Raw genomic sequence first — 20,120 nt, 5'->3', positions numbered from 1 at the left:
CTCCTTCTTGTATATCTTTCTTCATCTCCTTATATGATTCTGACAATATCTTCTATCTGGTTTTCCCAACGTTACCAGGAATCGCGGGATCTCTATGTCACTAGACGATGTGTCCAAAATAGGTTTGGGTGGTTCATCACAGGTAATGTTGACTTGATTTAACTAGTTAACACAATGGTAAACATGAAGGAATACATTGATTTTTGAGCCTTGAAGTTTATGTTTGACTGGTTAAAGGGGTCGTATGATGTTGCTAAAAAGAACATTATTTTGTTTATTTGGTGTAATGCAATGTTTACGCGGTTTAAGGTTAAAAAAACCCATTATTTTCCACAATCTGTACATTATTGTTGCTCCTCAATGCTCCGCCTTTCTCAAACGCGTGGATTTTTTCAAAGCTCATCGTTCTGAAAAGCGCTGTGTACTCAGATTGACCGGCTATCCAGTGCGTTGTGATTAGCCGATTACCTCAAGCGTGTGACGGAAATGTTATGCCCCTAACCAGGTTCAAGAAACTTTCCTCCATAAAATGCACTGCACACGCTCGAATATTTTGGTTGTACTGTTCTGGAACAGTGTTGTAAATAAAACTTAACCACTGATTTCTAGTTGTATCCTCTTTTGGAAGGCAAAACAAAGTAGTTTGGCTTTCGCAACGAAACAGCGTCTGGTGGAGGTGGCAAAAACAATACTACAGCGAGAATAAAAGTTACGCCTTCTTTATTTGCGTATACATTTGGGCGCCGTTATGCAAATCTTCCCACACAGTGACGTAGATATGTGGGAGCGTGTTAGAACAAGCCATTTTAGGAAGGCGTGGCTGAGCCTTTTTATAAAGAATATCTCTTTGGGTTTGAGACTTTAATCTTTGCGACTTTACGGATCTTCTGTATGCAGGAACAGCTCTTAACACTACAAAGACAAAGGAAAACATGAAAGCACATCATATGACCCCTTTAAGTTCTACTGTAAGCTTCCCATTTGTATGCAACCAGACAATCTGCTGTTCTCATTACATTTGGTAAATAAGGATTATAATTTAAACAATCGCTTGAGTTTAAGTGATCATGCTTCTCTGGCTGATTCAGGGCAAAGCTCGTCAAAGATGCAGGCCACGGCTCGCCCTTGCACGTATATGTTTGCCCATTAAAAGTGTTGAACTGGAGGATGCAGAGTACTGGACTTATGCTTTGCCCCCCACGAGTCCATTAGAGGTGGTATATTACAGCCTGAAATTAGATGCTGTCCTGGGATCTGTGGTGTGGGGCTGCTGGTGGATTAACCGCTTGGAATCCTGGTGGATTAACTTGTGCTAAGGAAAAATAAATTATACTGGTGCAGAGTGAAGGCCTTTAGTCTGTTTGTTATCCAGTATGCACAGTTTTCAGACACTTTTGCAAAATTTCAAATACTGTGCTGTACTGACCTATTGTCATGCCAACACAGTACAGTAGAGCTTGATCTTATTGGCTAAAACTTCCTTCATTGTGAATTCTGAAAGCTCAATGGCCTTTAAAACTGGACTTTAGGGATAACAAACTGAAATCTCAAAATGCAATGTTAGACAATTTCAGACTCTGGTTTATTTCTTTCCAACAATTCTTGACACTTTTTCCAAGTAAATAATCGTCGTACTTTTTAATTACTCAGTTTGGGATTAATAAAGTGAAGCATTTACCCACTTTAGCTTCCTTTAAGGTGTTATCTACACAGGAAGAAGGAATTTTCTCCTTGACAGTGTGACAGGCTACTCATTATGCCATTATCTAATCAGCAGAAACGGTTATGTTACTGTACACTATACTGTGCTGCATAAAACTAAGACATTTGCTGTGCTCATAAACTTTTGTGTAGACACAGTCCAGCACTGAGGTTGGTCCTGAAAGAGCGAAGGTCAGCACATTGAAGGAAAAAGTTCATGACAGCCACAGCCTGCAAGATGTATCACCTGTCCAGCCGTCGACCCCAGAGAGGTACAGTCCCACCTACCAGTATTATCAGTTTAGCTACCTTCTGGTGTTGTCAAACCGTTGCTTAGCCAAGACAGAACAGATTGTAGAAGAGAGCAGTTTAATCTAAGATCCTCTGCAGCATCCCTTGAGAATGTTATGTTAAATGCATTGTCTTATGACTTGCATTTTGACCCATTTCTCAATGCAACAATATGTGAAATTGAGCATGGCTACAGATATTTCACATATTTGCGTAGACTGTTTCATGCCTTTGCTTTATCTGCAAGACTGTCTTTCTCAAAAGTAAAGAGCGTTTTGACTCATCCAAAAAATGCACATTCTTATCTGTATTAGAATGTGGTCACACAGCAAATCTGACTCACTGGTACTTGTGGGAAAATACGGCCCCTGGCTTACCTCAGCAGTGCCGACTCATACGTCTGACTCCTGGCATAGGTTACAGACTCCCTTATATAGATACAAAGCATCTGCAATGAGAAAAGGGAGAATCCTGAAATTTCATAATCTGTGTGGAGGTGTGCGATCTCAATGTTTTGATAGTGAAATCCTTTGCCTAATGGGACCTCCCAGCATGCTGTTAGGATATTATTAATAATAAAATGCAAAACTTGCTGCAACTAACTTTATGCAATGGTGCATTTTTGTTCAACAGGACAACAGGGTTTTTCAGAAAGATTCTGAAGAAGCGTCCCCATAAAGAAGCTCAGACCCCGGAAGATGGAGACCTGAGCCTAGCTTCCTTTTTGGATCAAAAAGAAGGTACATTCTGCAAAGACAGCATCCGATTCTTTTAGATCATCATACTTTTCCTCCATTTATTGTTTTTTTGTGTTTTTTAATAGCAACTTCTCCATCACGCTCACACAATTCAAAGCCTCATGCGAGTCGACCCGCTCGGACGGCCAGCATCATGATCAGTCACTCAACAACTCGGGCCTCTGAGCAGTGCAACTCCTCGCTGAACCGTGTGATCACCAATGCGAATGAGCTACGCCACCTTGACGAATTCCTGGGCAATCAGGTCTAAAGAATAGATAGGACTGCAAGATGTTTAACTTTTTTTAGTTGATTGTGTGGTTATGCATAGTTGTGCAATCAATTGATGAGTGATTGAAGAGTGTTAAGTCGTGTTTATAATGTATACTATTTCTGACAAGCTTTGCATTCTCTCAGACTTATTCTTTCTCTTGTGTGTTGTAGGTGAATGATCTGCGCTCAAGGGGAAAGCAGCTTTCAGGAACAGAACACATCTTCATTACTGCCACTATGCAGTTCAGAGAAAACATCAAGGGGATGTACTCATTCTCTGTGAGTAGAGCTAATACAACACTCCCTAAAACTACAACCCAAACACTACAGTATAGACCAAATATGCCATGTCCTATCTGTGATGCCATAACACTAACTTGTTGGTTTGCTAAGTCAAGATGAATTATGGGCATTAAAAGAAACTTGTAGTTCAGGTTATTAATTTCTTCTTCTTCACCAACAGAAGCCACAAATTGGGTATAAGGCTTTGATGAAGAGCTACCACAATAAAGTGATCAGTCTAGCTGGAGAAAAGCAGAAAGGTGAGGTACCACTGGTGGTCAATCTCTTCCAGTCAGTTCTGGACGGCTTCATTAGAGCGGAGATCAAAAAAGAAGAGGCCGAACCAGCCAAGGTGAAAGTTCATGCATGGCCTGTTACCCTCTAGACTTTCATTATCTGATTTAAATGGTAGTTGTTATTTATCATTTGAATGCTTGTTATCCTTTTGACTTACCTTGGATAAACTCTGTCTCAGCCCCCCAAAGGTCATAAGATGAGAAGGAAGAAGGATAAGGGCGTAAGTATCCTTTCATATTGACTCTGCTTTGTGAATTGTGAAGAAATCTAAGCATTTTGTCTGAATTTAGTTGGAGAATCCATTGGACCATGTGTTTACGCACTACCAAGTCAACATTATGCAGTCTTGTGATCAGTGCACCTCCTACATCTGGGGTATGGAGAAGGCCTACATGTGCAGTTGTGAGTATCTCTGATACGTGCCCTATGGATTTGCCTTCATTCAGGCTGAGAACATTGTATGATGAGTAATTTCTGTTTCAGATTGCAAAATGGTTTGCCATAAGAAGTGCATTTGTAAAATTGTCATAGACTGCTCTGCTTTCTGCTCTAAGAAGGTAAGAATCCAATCTTCTAAGCATTTTGGAGAAGCAGTCATTTCGAAATCTTGTTCAATTGGTCGACCTTTGTGTGCTGTGGGTCTAGTGTGATGATGAACCAGGATCACAGCACTTTGGTGTTCGTGTGTGCCACCTGGTCAACAACAAGACCCCTGTGCCAATTGTTCTGGAGATAATGCTGGAACACGTGGAAATGAATGGCCTGTACACCGAGGGCATTTACAGGAAGTCCGGCTCAGCCAATCGCATGAAGGAGCTACACCAGCTGTTGGAAGCAGGTGAGGTATCATGGATATTACCAGAACTCAATGGCACATTGGGAAGACGACCTCTCTGTAGTCTCACAGAGTCATATTGGGGACTTTTTGTAGCTTATCCTGCACACTCTGATAACTCTGTTAAATAACCATGTTTAATGACTGCATGTTTGTTTAGGCCCAGAGAATGTTTATCTTGAGGATTACCCCATCCATGCTGTCACTGGCCTGGTCAAACAGTGGCTAAGGGAGTTGCCTGAACCTCTTATGACATTCACGCACTACAACGACTTCCTCCGTGCAATAGGTTGGTCCCCACAACACCCTTCTGCTGTCCTTTTGGTAGCCCTTAGACATGCTGTAACTCTTTTGTTGTCTTTCATAGAACTGCCTGAGAAGCAAGAGCAATTGCAAGCCATTTACAAAGTTTTGGAACAGCTTCCAGCGGCCAACTTCAACACCTTGGAGAGACTCGTTTTCCATCTTGTCAGGTACAGATGAGTACATGCAGTCCGTAACAAATGCTGTTGATGCAAAACCATGTAGCCATCAAGTTAACGATCTGGTGTCACTTCAGGGTTGCAAAGGAGGAGAAGAGCAATCGGATGACGCCAAACTCTCTGGCCATTGTTTTTGCCCCTTGCATTCTCCGTTGTCCGGACAGCGCCGACCCGCTCATGAGTATGAAAGACATCGCCAAAACCACCATGTAAGGGCTTCATATCCACACTGCAAGTTAGAGAGTGTTGTTAAGAACAATGTGTTGTTTTAAAGTGAATGAAGTCTCAAGACTGAAACTTTACTTTGCTCAGTTGTGTGGAGATTCTACTTAACGAACAAATCCGGAGATACAATGAGAGAATGGAGGAGATCGAGCATCTGGAATACGCTGAGGCACTGGCTGTCAATCAACTCAAGCTAAAAAGACAAAACACGGTACACTCAACCTACCTGTCCTTTAGCAGAAAGTCTTCTAGCATTGCTGTATCATTATTGGAAAGTGGTTTGTTTCCAGGTGCCTGTGAAAAATGTCCATATTTTGCCCCCTGAACAATCAACAGTCCGCAACTTTCCACAAGGCACCTACAGAGTAATTTTCACTACACTTTTTTTGCTTCTCGTTTTTATGTCTCTGTAGTGCTGGCATTTACCTCTCAGATTTATCACTCCTTACAAAGAAGTGGCGGTACGTATGTCCCTGTGGTATTGTGAACCACAGTAGTTTGGCATGTTCATGCATGCAGTGTACAAGTCATGCCTTACTAATACTAACTCAAACCACTGCATGTGTTAGTGTTATTTTAGATCTGTAGACATTTAGACCTGTAGACAAGGGTGTCGGGTGGATGTCGGTGTAGATGTGTGCTGGTTTTGGGTGGTCATTGCAGTGAATGGCATGAATTTCAAAGCTACGCAAAGTAAATTGCTGAATATTAAGCAATAGGGGCATTCTGTGATGTTTTTTTGTTTGTATGAACACAGACTATAATGCAGAAAGATAAGCAGTCAGGCTTGACTGTTAACCTTTGTATTTGATTTCTACAAACCTTTGAAACTCATGCCATGGCAACTTACAGACTTTAATTGTGTTTAGTTCCGCAATGAAATATAACATCCATCCAAGTGGTTGAAATTCTTTCCCTGTAGACCTTTTCTCTTCCTCAAGACTTGACTCACCTTTCTCACATTTCTAGCACTCCTCAGTTTCACTCCACAAGGGATCGTTGTGCCACACTTGAAGAATTACAACTTCCCCCTTTTTACTTCATAGACTAACCACATGGGGGCAGACTTGAGTCCAATGAAAATGTTTACTGTAGTCCCTTCACTGAAGAACCTCCTGTCTTTCTGTGTTTCCTTTTTTTTGTGGCAACATGGGAAAAAGCTTGGATCTGTCGATCTCCTTGAGTTGAAGTTTGTATCTGTTTGGACTCTAGGTTCGGGAGAAGCCAGCTTCCGACCTTTGTGCTGTACCTGAGAATGAGCCCCTGGATTCAGATACAGAAGTTGAGCGAAGTCTGATGGAGCAGATCGAGTCCATCAAGCAAGAAAAGTATGTAAATGTAGAAGAAATCTCACAAGTACTCTTGCATGACTCTTGAACGCCTTTTTCTGGTTTATGTTCCAGAGAGGACCTTGCCTGCAGGCTACCTGAACTAGAACAGCCCGGTTCTGACCAGGAGAACCTGGACTCGGAGGCATCTGTCAGCTCTGAGAGCCTTTTGGACGAGCGAGCGGTCTGTTCAGACACGGAAGGTCAGTATTAAGGTACAGACTCCCTTTGTTTTGGACCAGTCCTTTGTTTTTCCTCTGCAGTAGTCACCCATGTGTGGGTCCTGTCCTTGTTGTGTGTGGTGCAGGTCTGGACGGGATGCTCCTGGCGCATTTAAAGAGGGTGGCGGTGCCATCCGCTCTGTAGCAGGTTGTGATCCCATCTAACCCAAATGTTTGTTATGTGCATGTTTGCGGTGATGGAATAAGACACTGCATGTTGCCTTTCTTTTACGACTGTTGGTGGCATGTCTTGGGTTCTGCTTTGGGCTTTCTTCTGCTTTTGGGGTTGATTGGTTCTGTTTCCCTGTTGTAGGACAAACAATCGTAGTGCCAAGATTATCCAAACCAGCTTGCCTTCCTAAGCCTGTCGCGCTGGCCCAAGGAGGCAGCACAGGGGCTGACAGCTGCTCTCTTCCTTCACTGTCTTCTCCCAGGCTTCAGCTCCAGCGTCGCTGCCCTATCATCCCCAAAACGGTCAAGTTGACCCCAGGAGTCCTGTGCCACCCGGCTGCACAGTCCCTCCCTCCCCGCAAAGCCCAGTCCCTCACCCTCGTCCAGCGGCGCGAGCAACCCGGCCGCCGCAAAGACAGCATCCAGTCTCTCTACATCGCCGCTGGAACAGAGCTCCTCTTCCCGTTCTCACCTACAGCCTCAGACACCTCCAGCGCACAGGAGCTCCAGACCTCCTCAAGACGTTTCTCAGACCCGGACATTGCTTTCGTAAAGGACAAGGTTTGAGTTGCAAAGCTGCCTGCTCTCGAAAGAACAATTCGTAGTGATTGATAAAGAGAATTGTCTCACCTAGCACTTTTCCATACTAATAATATATTGGATTTTTAAAGAGACTTTTTTTAAGACTCAGATTTTTGTGGCATTTAGGCGTTGACATGCGTCAATGCTTGATGCTTGATTTTTTTTTTTTTTTAGCATCAAGAAAACAGTCTTGAACCTTTGTGTCTTTAATGAAGAGGAAAAAAAGAATTCAATCATGAGGAGTGATCCCTCGGTGGTGTTTTGAGGACAGAGTTATTTGTACACCCAAGGCTTCGTTCATCTTAAATGGACTTTAAAGCTGTAGATCCTCCTTCAATTCCTGCACAAGAACTCAATGGACAAGTTTTGTCTAGAAGGGGGAAGGATGCAGCACTAGCCACTTTCCTCTTGGACCAGAATGCCATAACCGAATGCAATTTTCCGGAATAACTCTGAACATTTTTTTTTTTTCATTTTGATAAACAATAGGAGACTATAGCTTTGTGTAGGACTAAATACAGTTAGTGGCCAAGCCATTGTGTTTAATACTAAAGTGAAGAGTTACGAATGCTATTGAATGAAAAGTATGGAAAGAATGCCGGCTGGATGTCTATGATGTAAATTACGTTTTGCATCACGAGGACTGAATGTGCCTACAAGTATCGCTGTTTTTGAGTCCTCAGTGATGTTTTTTGCATTTAATGGAGAAATGAAACTAATTATTTTCCTACAATACAGTTTGTACTGGCCGCAGACCTGTGTGCTTTTCCTGATTCTTACCCATAATTCTTTGTGGCTTCCCTTTTGCTCCGGAGATACCACTGACCATCTACTCTTGCTCTTCTTGTTCTACAATAAGAACGTCCAGAAAGGCCTTTTCAAATAAAATGCAGAATGAATCCAGATAAAGGAATTAGTAGGTGCAGAGTCCTTCCCAGCCTTGTTCCTGTACCATGGCCTCTTATTTGATCTGCTGTGTATTTGATTTATAGTCGTTCTGTGGGGGGGAAAAAATAAAACTATTAGTTAATATGCGGTGACCAAAATATGTGCATTTTCTGGCATGCAAAATATATAACACTGTAGAACATGTTGGACTATTTAGAACTACTGTGATGATTACAAGCACACAGAAACTCAAAATGTATAATATTAGGAGTTATTACAACACCCCTTTGACCAACAGTTGTGTACTGTGATCAATTCCCAGAGCTGGGACAAAACAGAGGTACGTTCCTCCATCAGAGAGCTGAAGATCGGTGAGTTTGAGAAAGACACGGCCCCTCTTTAGCTCCTCAGGTAAAACTTCTGCTCTGTTCTTGTACGCTGGGTCCTGTTCCTTTTATAGAAACTTTTTTGGGAAACTGGGTTTGTCCCTATTTTACCCAGCACTGGGTTGTATTTAACCCAACATTTTTTAGAGTGTAGAGTTACGTAACTTTAATTATTGACTATTACTGTGAGGTCCAAAAGTTTCAGTCAGCATTGAAAATCAGATTTGTTGTTAATATCAAATCTAAGAAAATGAGTGCTGTTGATTGTGACTCTTTGTACAGAGTCAGAAAGTCATTGAAGATGCTCAGTTTCATGTATCTATTCTATCATCCCCAAAACGGTCAAGTTGACCCCAGGAGTCCTGTGCCACCCGGCTGCACAGTCCCTCCCTCCCCGCAAAGCCCAGTCCCTCACCCTCGTCCAGCGGCGCGAGCAACCCGGCCGCCGCAAAGACAGCATCCAGTCTCTCTACATCGCCGCTGGAACAGAGCTCCTCTTCCCGTTCTCACCTACAGCCTCAGACACCTCCAGCGCACAGGAGCTCCAGACCTCCTCAAGACGTTTCTCAGACCCGGACATTGCTTTCGTAAAGGACAAGGTTTGAGTTGCAAAGCTGCCTGCTCTCGAAAGAACAATTCGTAGTGATTGATAAAGAGAATTGTCTCACCTAGCACTTTTCCATACTAATAATATATTGGATTTTTAAAGAGACTTTTTTTAAGACTCAGATTTTTGTGGCATTTAGGCGTTGACATGCGTCAATGCTTGATGCTTGATTTTTTTTTTTTTTTAGCATCAAGAAAACAGTCTTGAACCTTTGTGTCTTTAATGAAGAGGAAAAAAAGAATTCAATCATGAGGAGTGATCCCTCGGTGGTGTTTTGAGGACAGAGTTATTTGTACACCCAAGGCTTCGTTCATCTTAAATGGACTTTAAAGCTGTAGATCCTCCTTCAATTCCTGCACAAGAACTCAATGGACAAGTTTTGTCTAGAAGGGGGAAGGATGCAGCACTAGCCACTTTCCTCTTGGACCAGAATGCCATAACCGAATGCAATTTTCCGGAATAACTCTGAACATTTTTTTTTTTTCATTTTGATAAACAATAGGAGACTATAGCTTTGTGTAGGACTAAATACAGTTAGTGGCCAAGCCATTGTGTTTAATACTAAAGTGAAGAGTTACGAATGCTATTGAATGAAAAGTATGGAAAGAATGCCGGCTGGATGTCTATGATGTAAATTACGTTTTGCATCACGAGGACTGAATGTGCCTACAAGTATCGCTGTTTTTGAGTCCTCAGTGATGTTTTTTGCATTTAATGGAGAAATGAAACTAATTATTTTCCTACAATACAGTTTGTACTGGCCGCAGACCTGTGTGCTTTTCCTGATTCTTACCCATAATTCTTTGTGGCTTCCCTTTTGCTCCGGAGATACCACTGACCATCTACTCTTGCTCTTCTTGTTCTACAATAAGAACGTCCAGAAAGGCCTTTTCAAATAAAATGCAGAATGAATCCAGATAAAGGAATTAGTAGGTGCAGAGTCCTTCCCAGCCTTGTTCCTGTACCATGGCCTCTTATTTGATCTGCTGTGTATTTGATTTATAGTCGTTCTGTGGGGGGGAAAAAATAAAACTATTAGTTAATATGCGGTGACCAAAATATGTGCATTTTCTGGCATGCAAAATATATAACACTGTAGAACATGTTGGACTATTTAGAACTACTGTGATGATTACAAGCACACAGAAACTCAAAATGTATAATATTAGGAGTTATTACAACACCCCTTTGACCAACAGTTGTGTACTGTGATCAATTCCCAGAGCTGGGACAAAACAGAGGTACGTTCCTCCATCAGAGAGCTGAAGATCGGTGAGTTTGAGAAAGACACGGCCCCTCTTTAGCTCCTCAGGTAAAACTTCTGCTCTGTTCTTTTACGCTGGGTCCTGTTCCTTTTATAGAAACTTTTCCGTGGATAATATCATAAACATTCCTGGTGTCGTTGTGTCTCCAGTGGACTGTCAGATGTTTTTCTTCAAGTTCAATACGTCTGTGACTGCACTTCAAGATGACAGAGTCTCCTTCAGTGCCTTCAACTACCTGACGCAGAGAGTCTAGAAAACATTACTCTTCTTATACACTCTAAAAAATGCTGGGTTAAATACAACACAGTGCTGGGTAAAATAGGGACAAACCCAGCACTGGGTTATTTTGACCCAGCGGTTGGGTTAAATGTTTAACCCAATTGCTGGGTTTGTCCCTATTTTACCCAGCACTGGGTTGTATTTAACCCAACATTTTTTAGAGTGTAGAGTTACGTAACTTTAATTATTGACTATTACTGTGAGGTCCAAAAGTTTCAGTCAGCATTGAAAATCAGATTTGTTGTTAATATCAAATCTAAGAAAATGAGTGCTGTTGATTGTGACTCTTTGTACAGAGTCAGAAAGTCATTGAAGATGCTCAGTTTCATGTATCTATTTAAACTTGAACTAAAACTGTTTAGCTGATAGTTTGCAATGAAAAATGTAAACAAGCATAAATTACAATGTAAAATAATTTTCACTAGTGATCTCAAACCTTTGGACAGTCTTTGCTCTGTTCTTACCTGAACCTGTTAACAGTACGAACAGCACCTGTAAACCATGAAGAAAAGTTATGCTGGGAGACAAAAACAACAACAAAACGTAGTACTATCCTGTCAGCATGCAACAAAAGTGAAGCTTACTTTCAAATCCATCACATAGTCACTGTTGTCAACTAATTTTTTAAGGGAAGTTGCTAACAGTTTGTTGCTAAATGTCATTGTGCCATTACATAACCATGAAGCAAAACTGTGTAATTGCGTAGAATACACAAATAGACTACTCCAATTGACTGGCCATCTCTTGTTTTCTAAGCATTTATTTTTTATACAAAAAAAATGACTAGACATCTCATCAAAAATATGATTTGAAATAGCCTGTTAATTTAGATTTGTAAAATTAATATAAACACCACATTTTTATGATTTGATATTTTTCTTTTTAAATACAACATTGAATTATTGAACAGTTACACATGTTTGAACAATTACATTTTAATTTCTAACTGATCAACAATTATGAAAAGCGTATAACAGGGTTCGTACAAACTAACGTGAGATAGTTGTAACACACGTGGTTTGAATATTTCCACATGCTAGCATAACAACATTTACAGTATTTATTAGTTACCACATCAACATTATATAGAAAACAAACGTGCGCCAAAATTCTAAAATCTTTTGAAGATATCGCTGAACATTTATTTGACCATAATAAAATTTAAATCGTGGCTTGCGTAAATTTTTCATCTCAGTTTTTATTATTCATTTAAAATGAGACAAATCTGCTATTATTTTAATCTCCAATCTGTTATTTATCAGTTCAGATAGTTTTTTTTAATGCTTTGATTACTATCAGAAGACACTAACTGGTTTTAAATTCCAGTTGCGTAGATGGGGCACGTTGTAACACTGCGTTACAATGTGCTATTCTATGACATTAGCTATGTAATTTACACTATTTACTTTAATACATTTTAATGAGAAACAGGTGAATAAAGACTGACAGTCAATGTTTAATGTTTAGAAATTATTATTTCAAGACATGTAAAGCATTTTTGCTCATTTATGTGGGCCGTCCCAAGCATGATTGCAATGTGTTCGTTGTCAAACTCCAAAATCAGATTATTTTTAATTCTTAAAAAACGCCATTATTTTATTTGAAAAAGATTTTTATTTTATTTTATTAACAAAATATTTTAGTTTGTCTTGTATTTTTTTTTCATGCGATCAGATAACATTTTAAGCTGTCATATGGTCATGTTACAACGTGCCCCTCAGATGTTACAATGTACCCCACCTACGGGGCATGTTGTCACATTCCACTTCCATTTTCACTGTAATTATGAAACAAAGTGACATATTTGTACTAGACAAGTGTAAAATTACTGTGGATAAAAAATTATATTCTGAATCCCATGTGGATTTATACAAACTGAGAAAGTCAAAAAGTGTTACATCATGCAGTTTGAACTGAGAAAGTCATTTTAGCGTCGGTGCGTGTATAAGCCGTAAAAAACAGCATCATCTCTCTTAGAGACAAACGGGTTTTTTAAAAAATCGACCCTTGATTCTCTGTAAAGTGAAAGTCTTGCTTGTTTCACCTCCTCTCATTATTTGTGATGCCTAATACATCACTCTACTTTCTACTCTCATGTTGTAGTTTTGGGTTAGTTTGTCGTCACAGACTTCGAAGCAATTTTAGCCTTGCTTGACTCGTTCGAAACATCTCACCATCACCTCATTTACTCATGTTTTCACACACTGGGGATCATTTCAGCTTTATTCTGAATTTAAGGTTCCTCTATAGACCGTAGTCAGGTAGCGCCATATTTATCTTACTCCGTTTACTTTTTTCTCTCATATAGAACGACCACGACGAAGCCCTGTTTATCCATCTTGATGCAGCCTTCAACACTATCAAACTGAACCTCGCAGATGGATCTCTCCAGGTATCTTCACTAGCAATTTGATAGCTGTGCAATGCAGCATTTCTCCAAGTCGCTCCCTACTTAGGATGAACCGTTTAGGTTGCTTTGGATAAAAGTGTCAGCAAAGTGAATGAATGTAGCTCTAAATGTTCAAACCATCTGTTTGATTTCTGAAAGGAACAGCGAAACGACTCGGTAACTTACTATTTGGCAAATCTCCTTTCTGAATAGACACGTCCCTGTCTGCAGATTTAGTATGCACAGTTATGGTATATCCGTTATGGATAATACTAAAAAAACAGTGGATTTATTCTAAAGTGTGAACGGTTTTGGAGTTTCACGTGTTTCCTACAACCCACGCTGTGTCTCAGTCACACCTTTCACCTGAAGATAATCTATAACCAGCTCCTCCTGTTATCTGTTGAGCCTCACCTGGTGGTTCATACCCAGCTAACAGGGAACATTCTCAGAACTTTATGTTCTGGCAAGTTCCTCTCAAAGTGTTCTTCCAGTAACAATAATAGAATGTTCATTCAAAGTTATCTGGTCTTTAATAACATTATCTACGCATTATTCATGGAACGTTTTTCTGAAACATTCGATTTATTAGTTATCATTTGTCTTGACACTTTATTTAACATTTCAAACATTTAGAGTTTACATTTAAAAGTTACATTTGCCTAACGCTTGCAAAATTATAAAATGTAACGTTTTCTCTAACATTCTCATAATTAAGAAACTTTTTTTTTTTTTAAGATTTAAAAGAAAATGTATTTTAAACACTCAAAATGGTTCAAAGAATATTCAAAAGTAACATTTGCTTAATGTTTGCTAAATTATCAAATGTAATGTTTTCCCTAACATTCTCATAACCAAGGGAAAAAAATGCTTTTTAAAGGTCCCATATTGTACACCTTTCTGGAGATTTATTTGAGGTTTTGATGTCCTTAAGAATATATATTTGCGGTATAAGTACCAAAAACCATCTCAATATATTTTTACAGCTCCTCTCTCAGGAGCTCTGCTGAGAACAGGTCGATTTTGGCCTGTCTAATTAATATTCATGAGCCTCTCTTCTGATTGGCCTGTTGTGTTCTGTTGTGTGACGCACGGCCAGGCCAACCACAGGTAACTAGGGTCAGCGACGTCACAGCGCTAGCTGGAGGCAGCAAAACAAAGGGGAAACTGGAGGCGGCCCATTCAAACCAGCGCAGATTCTGCTACATAAGGAGCTTAAAATATCATCTTGTTGTGATGCTGGGTGCCAGAATTGACGTAATACGTAATAGGTTAAACGCGATAAAACGAGCAGACTGGACAGAAACGATCGTCAATAATGCTTGCGTTTGCAGCGCACACTTCTTATCAGAAAAGGTTCAATAAAGTATTGTCTTTTGTTGTTATGGGCGCGTCTGCAGATTTCTTGCCATATGTCTATGTTTCTTGCATCTCACGATTATGTCGTGTATGAAATAATGTCTGTGTGCAGGTGTATAAAACAACAAGCTGAAGATTTATATATAATCATTTGTAATTGTATATACATTGTTGTGATTAATTGTGGCTGGAACAATAATGTAGCTGTAAAAATAGTTGCCTGCTGAAATTGAAATGTATATACATCTTCATCATGACTAGATAGACACGGTGAGTTTGTCTTTACTATACATGTTAGATGTGATCACCTCATAGTAACAATCCTGTCAGATCGTCCATGCTTTGAGTGAGAGTGTAACGTTACAGGTCGGCCGATCTGGTTTCGTGGTTAAAGTTAAACTTTTCGACATGTTTCCGCAATGTTGTCTGGGGGTTTGGCTAAAGGAGAGTGGGATGGGGGGCGGTGCTCGGGGTGGTGACTGAAGGCGGTGACTGTGTAGTTCTGACGTCAACTTTTTACGGAAGTCAAAACGGTTCGTGAAAAATCACAGCTACTTTATGCAGGCTGTGTGCATTTTACTGTGGACTGACTGTTTTGAAACGTATATGGTAGTTAAATAGCCCCTAGACCTCACTTGTCGTGAAAAAAAGCCAGGAAATTTCAGTTTTGACAATATGGGACCTTTAAGCATAAAAAAAATGGACGTTTTAAATGTTCAGAGAACATTCACAAATAAACTTCAGAATGTTTCAGAAAACATTCAAAAGTTACATTTGCATAATGTTTGCTAAATTTTAAAATGGAACGTTATCTTAAAGGGATAGTTCACTCAAAAATGAATTTGCTGGTTGCCACTGACTTCCATAGTATTTTTTTCCCCATTCTATGGAAGACAATGGCTACTGGCAACTGTTTGGTTCCCTACATTCTTCAAAATATTGTCTTTTGTGTTCAACAGAATAAAGAAATGCATACAGGTTTGGAACAACATGAGGATGAGTAAATATGACAGAATTTTTATTTTGGGCTGAACTACCCCTTTAATATTCTCCTAACAAAGAAAAATGGAATTTGTAAACATTCAGAGAACATTAAAAAAAGGTTTTTCATAACTTAATTTGGACGTTTTTGGCAGATTTTGCCCCGCCAGTTTTGATTTTATGCTGTTTCTGAGCTAATCAGCTTCAAAACAACATGATTAATATGCTGTTGTAATATGCTTAACTTGACAATAATCAGAAATATTAACAACTTATTACCACACAATATCTTACCGTTTAGCTCCATAGCTAGCAAAGGAACTGCACCTGTTTTAAACAAAATCACAGACTTCATTAAAGAACACCATTTTATCTGTCTAGTAAGGTACACACATTTGTCTTCTGAAAACAAACACAGACAACTATCTCTATGAATGTGGATTTAGACAAACACAAACACAGAGAGATTCAGTAATACAGTATCTTGCCATTGTTGGCCTGAACTACTCCTTAACAATCATCACATGATTTAAATGTAATTTTGTCATCTATAACTACGTATAATATGAATACTTTAGCGTGTACTTTTTTGTAATGATATTTGAGAATAAAGCCACATCAAACACATAAACTCGAGAGTAAGTACACATACGTTAAATTGTACCTTAACTTTATTTAGCTTAATAAGCACTCCATCAGGTTGGTCTGTATAAACAATGACTTATTATAAATAAACTGATAACTTCTTGCACAACTATATTTTGTAAAATTTGCTGTAGGTAACACGTACTACCTGGGTCTGCTTGTTTAGGCGTCTTGCGCTGACAGTAATAGTAAATGCCACACAAAACTGCAGCCACAGCCAAAGCACAAACACAAACCAGTGCTATATGAGCTGCGGACAAACCTGGTGCTATAAAGGAAAGAGAGAGACCATATCAATGTAGTATTAAAGTGCTTAAACGTGACCAACCAACATAAGTTCTATGAAAATTTGCTAATAGCTGCCGTACCTGAACATGTGTGACAGAGTTGAGTGATGTCCAGATGTTGAGTCTGGTTGCTGATGGGATTGTTGAGCACACAGCTGTAGGTGTTGTTATCCTGATATTCCACCTCCAGAGGTAGAGAGAGACTGATACTGAGATCAGACACACTGATGCTGGACAATAAACTGTTTCCTTTGTACCAGGAGAGAGTCACATGACCCACATTCACCACTGAACACAACAATGAACATGATGATGAAGATGATGATGATGAAGAACAGTCTCTGCTGATGACAGGAACGGGCAGACGAGCTGGAAAGCACGAGAGAATAAGGTCTATATTGGATCCATACTGCAATGCAATGAAATCAAACCGAATGCATCTAGAAAATGACTCACCAGAAACAATAATGCTGAATTTTTTGGGTGTGACTTCTTTTCCTTCAACGATCTGTAAAAACCCATAGAGTCCAGCGTGTTCAGGTGTGATGTCTGTGATGGTCAGAGATCCAGTTTGATGATCCACCTTCAGTATGTCTCTGAATCTCCCGTCAAGAACATCATCATATAATGAGATCCTATTGGCCATTCTGTTTATTTGAGCTATTCGAGTGCTGTCAGATCCAAACGTCCACAGTATCAGATCAGCTTTCTGTATTTCAGTAACGTCAGTATATAAAGTGACAGAATCTCCCTCCGTCACTGACACAGACTGTATTTCATCCATAACACCAAACAAACCTGCCAAACAGAGACCGTTTGAGAGATTTAAGGTTAATACTGTCAGAATTGATGATGCTTTTGTCATTTCTTCTTGCAGCTTTCTTCTCTATTCAGCCTTATTGACAAAGAGCGGTGTGTGGATATCAAACCTTCACATGTTCAAGAATATTTTGTGAACACGGGAACAACAAAATGAAAGGTGGCCAGGTAAGTCACTGAATACCGAGTAATGTTAATAATGCAGTAGTGAATATTGGACAGACAAACATTTTTGGACTTTATGCTCTACAAAACAGATCTAAATATTAACTCAGAAACTGGAAATTCTATTAAAAGAGTTTAAATAATATGTATTTTACCAATATTCCATCATATTCAAATCAATTTAAAATATTTCGAAAAAAATTGTAAAGTGAATGTCTCAAAAGCCATTTAAATCTACTCACCGTCCACGATTATCAGAACGAAAACTAAAACAAACGTCTCCATATTTCTGTAAAAGATCAGTAAAAGTTGTCCATTGTAGTTGTTCAACTGTTCCTTTGAGTCTCAAAGCGTTCGACCAGTTTCTAAACGAGCTAAACCGCAAGTGACAGAGCCGATTGCATAATTTCACATTCACACGTGATTTTCTCATATTTTAACCGACTTCAGATCAGTAGGTGGCGTTTATACTAGTGAAACGTTAAAAGTTCTTGACTTAAATGCTGAGAAATCTCTAAATCTGATCAAAATAAGTAAGTAAATTCATGAACTTGTCATAGAGAACCCAGCAGAGCTGCAGGCAGCGCTAACTATCAGACGCGTTGACGGTGAATGGGTGTTAGAAAGTGTGTGAACCACACCAGTAGGTTAAAGTTCAAGGTATTGCTCAAATATCATACTAAGGCAATTAGTCCTAGGTTTACAGCACTTGACATAGACGCAACACAATTAATTTCATATGACAAGAATTTTTATTATTAAAAAGTTATATAAAAACGTTCATATTTTGTTGTTAATGAAGCTGAAATTGGACTTTCAGAGCAAAATTGTCGTCTCTTATTCACATGACAACTGTTTGAAACAGTGCAACCTTTTAGATTGTCCACTAGAGAGCAGAAAACGTTCAAATATCATTGTTTCGTTCATTGACACAGAGCAAAATATTAAACCGAACACTATAAAATATAACAGACATGCAAATATACATAAACCTGCATAACAAACCAGGTCAGAGTAAATGGTAACGGGTTATATCGACTGTAACATAACAAAAAGTTAGTGTAAAGTCAAAAGAAACCCTTGGTTTTCACAGGTTATCAGCATGCAGCGTTCATTTCAAACACATTTTCACCAGTTTTAAAGGCTCCTAAAAGCAGAAGTTGTTATTCTAAATAAGGATCATGTGACAGTCACTACAGACAAGTGTTTTCAGTAATCTCTCAATTCATCAATGGTTTTTGCCATCTCTGGCACGTTCTCTTCGTTTTCTGAGGAATCTGTAATCAATCAATCAATCAAAATCAAAACATTGGAAGATTATTGTTTGATTAATTGGACATTTCCGATCATCTAACTTGTTCAGTGTTGATGGATCTTTATTCGAAATGATTTGAGCTTCTCACCTCAAGACGATAAATGGTTTGGAGATCGTATTTTGTCCATTCCTGGAGATATTTAGTTTATGAATTACAAAGTCTGTGGGTCTGATGCCACTGATTGTGAGAAATCCATTTTGTTGATCCAGCTGTACTCTGAATGTCTCATCATGAACAGTGCCATCAAAATGGTTTGGTTCATTCAGTTTGGCGATGACAGTGAATGGGTTTATGCTGTCTGTGTTTAATTCTCCAAATCTCCACTGCAGCACATCAAAACTTCGTATTGCAGTGAAAATTCACCATCTCCCACCATCTTCATTTCATCTGTGTCAGCCAAAGCTTCAATTTCTTTTTGTGCAATAAAAATGTTTTAATAGCTTTATATACTTGTTAAAATCTTTGTTTGCAATACATATAAATAGCATGAAAATATTTAACAATTGCAGCTGATTCGATTCTCAGAAGCTACTTAACCATTTATTTTTCCACCACTTTTTTGTCCAGTCCAACTGATATTTCCAGCCAAAGAATAAGACAAACGATTGACACTAAAATTAAATTGAAAAAATTAACTTAAATATCTTTCTATGTTGTTTTTCCAGGACACCTTGCGAATGCAAGGAAATGCAAAGGAAAAAGCATCAAATATAATAAAAAAAATCAACAAAACAGTGAACCAATCAGAAGACCCAGAGGTGGGGCAAGCGTTGGCAAGTTGGTGTGGCAACTTTTTTTGTTTTACGGAAACATGGCAGAGGTTCTGTGCTGCGCTTTTTAAAAAAAGCATTCCCGAGCGCTGCATCTCACATTTTTAGACGCAAAGACACGTTATGTGTAAACGGCCCCTAAGAGGGGCCCCTATTTCACATAAATGAACATGACCAACAGAGAACATCTAAGTAAATAAATGTTAAGATATCCACGCTGCCGTACCTGCACATGTGTGACAGAGTTGAGTGATGTCCAGATGTTGAGTCTGGTTGCTGATGGGATTGTTGAGCACACAGCTGTAGGTGTTTTTATCCTGATATTCCACCTCCAGAGGTAGAGAGAGACTGATGCTGAGATCAGACACACTGATGCTGGACAATAAACTGTTTCCTTTGTACCAGGAGAGAGTCACATGACTCACATTCACCACTGAACACACCAGTGAACAATTCTGCTGTGATGATGATGATGAAGATGATGAAGAACAGTTTGAAGAGTCACTGCTGATGACAGGAACAGGCAGACGAGCTGAAAA

General features: G+C 39.3%; 3 protein-coding genes and 1 pseudogene across 16 annotated transcripts in view; 1 reads left to right on the top strand and 3 right to left on the bottom strand.

Annotated features, from left to right (window-relative positions):
* LOC107549373 (unconventional myosin-IXb-like) overlaps positions 1 to 10,069 on the top strand; it is a 34,432-nt gene extending 24,363 nt beyond the window's left edge. For 2 of the 14 annotated variants that reach the window (XM_016230421.1, XM_016230425.1), the window contains 18 exons: positions 79 to 142; positions 1,855 to 1,973; positions 2,626 to 2,732; positions 2,816 to 2,994; positions 3,174 to 3,281; positions 3,466 to 3,636; positions 3,760 to 3,801; positions 3,872 to 3,983; positions 4,065 to 4,138; positions 4,227 to 4,419; positions 4,577 to 4,705; positions 4,784 to 4,889; positions 4,976 to 5,107; positions 5,211 to 5,334; positions 5,537 to 5,584; positions 6,336 to 6,451; positions 6,527 to 6,654; positions 6,986 to 8,175. In XM_016230421.1, coding sequence (XP_016085907.1) covers positions 79 to 142; positions 1,855 to 1,973; positions 2,626 to 2,732; positions 2,816 to 2,994; positions 3,174 to 3,281; positions 3,466 to 3,636; positions 3,760 to 3,801; positions 3,872 to 3,983; positions 4,065 to 4,138; positions 4,227 to 4,419; positions 4,577 to 4,705; positions 4,784 to 4,889; positions 4,976 to 5,107; positions 5,211 to 5,334; positions 5,537 to 5,584; positions 6,336 to 6,451; positions 6,527 to 6,654; positions 6,986 to 7,410 — 2,377 coding nt within the window. In that variant the 3' untranslated portion in view covers positions 7,411 to 8,175. Of the gene's footprint in view, positions 1 to 78; positions 143 to 1,854; positions 1,974 to 2,625; positions 2,733 to 2,815; positions 2,995 to 3,173; positions 3,282 to 3,465; positions 3,637 to 3,759; positions 3,802 to 3,871; positions 3,984 to 4,064; positions 4,139 to 4,226; positions 4,420 to 4,576; positions 4,706 to 4,783; positions 4,890 to 4,975; positions 5,108 to 5,210; positions 5,335 to 5,536; positions 5,585 to 6,335; positions 6,452 to 6,526; positions 6,667 to 6,758; positions 6,821 to 6,985; positions 8,176 to 9,046 lie in introns of those variants that run through there. The other 12 variants (XR_001604554.1, XR_001604555.1, XM_016230423.1 and 9 more) reach the window with 12 other exon arrangements.
* A 79-nt stretch (positions 10,070 to 10,148) lies between these two features.
* Positions 10,149 to 11,446, bottom strand: LOC107549353 (CD276 antigen homolog; annotated as a pseudogene).
* Positions 11,447 to 13,362: 1,916 nt separating this feature from the next.
* Positions 13,363 to 20,120, bottom strand: part of LOC107549386 (transmembrane and immunoglobulin domain-containing protein 1-like) — an 11,440-nt gene continuing 4,682 nt past the window's right edge. Inside the window, exons 2-8 of the mRNA XM_016230450.1 lie at positions 17,738 to 17,869; positions 16,968 to 17,309; positions 16,593 to 16,880; positions 16,373 to 16,492; positions 16,249 to 16,284; positions 15,874 to 15,906; positions 13,363 to 13,464 (exon numbers count right to left, since the gene is read on the bottom strand). Coding sequence (XP_016085936.1) covers positions 13,364 to 13,464; positions 15,874 to 15,906; positions 16,249 to 16,284; positions 16,373 to 16,492; positions 16,593 to 16,880; positions 16,968 to 17,309; positions 17,738 to 17,780 — 963 coding nt within the window. The 5' untranslated portion in view covers positions 17,781 to 17,869 and the 3' untranslated portion in view covers position 13,363. The remainder of the gene's footprint in view (positions 13,465 to 15,873; positions 15,907 to 16,248; positions 16,285 to 16,372; positions 16,493 to 16,592; positions 16,881 to 16,967; positions 17,310 to 17,737; positions 17,870 to 20,120) is intronic.
* Positions 18,705 to 20,120, bottom strand: part of LOC107549352 (SLAM family member 5-like) — a 4,515-nt gene continuing 3,099 nt past the window's right edge. The window contains exon 5 of the mRNA XM_016230400.1: positions 18,705 to 18,772. Within this exon, the coding sequence (XP_016085886.1) occupies positions 18,705 to 18,772 (68 nt within the window). The remainder of the gene's footprint in view (positions 18,773 to 20,120) is intronic.

Source organism: Sinocyclocheilus grahami, unplaced genomic scaffold, assembly GCF_001515645.1.
Source record: "Sinocyclocheilus grahami isolate Dianchi unplaced genomic scaffold, SAMN03320097.WGS_v1.1 scaffold370.1, whole genome shotgun sequence".
NCBI lineage: Eukaryota > Metazoa > Chordata > Actinopteri > Cypriniformes > Cyprinidae > Sinocyclocheilus > Sinocyclocheilus grahami.
The sequence above is the reverse complement of the archived record's forward strand: the minus strand, read 5'-3'. Positions and strand labels throughout refer to the sequence as shown.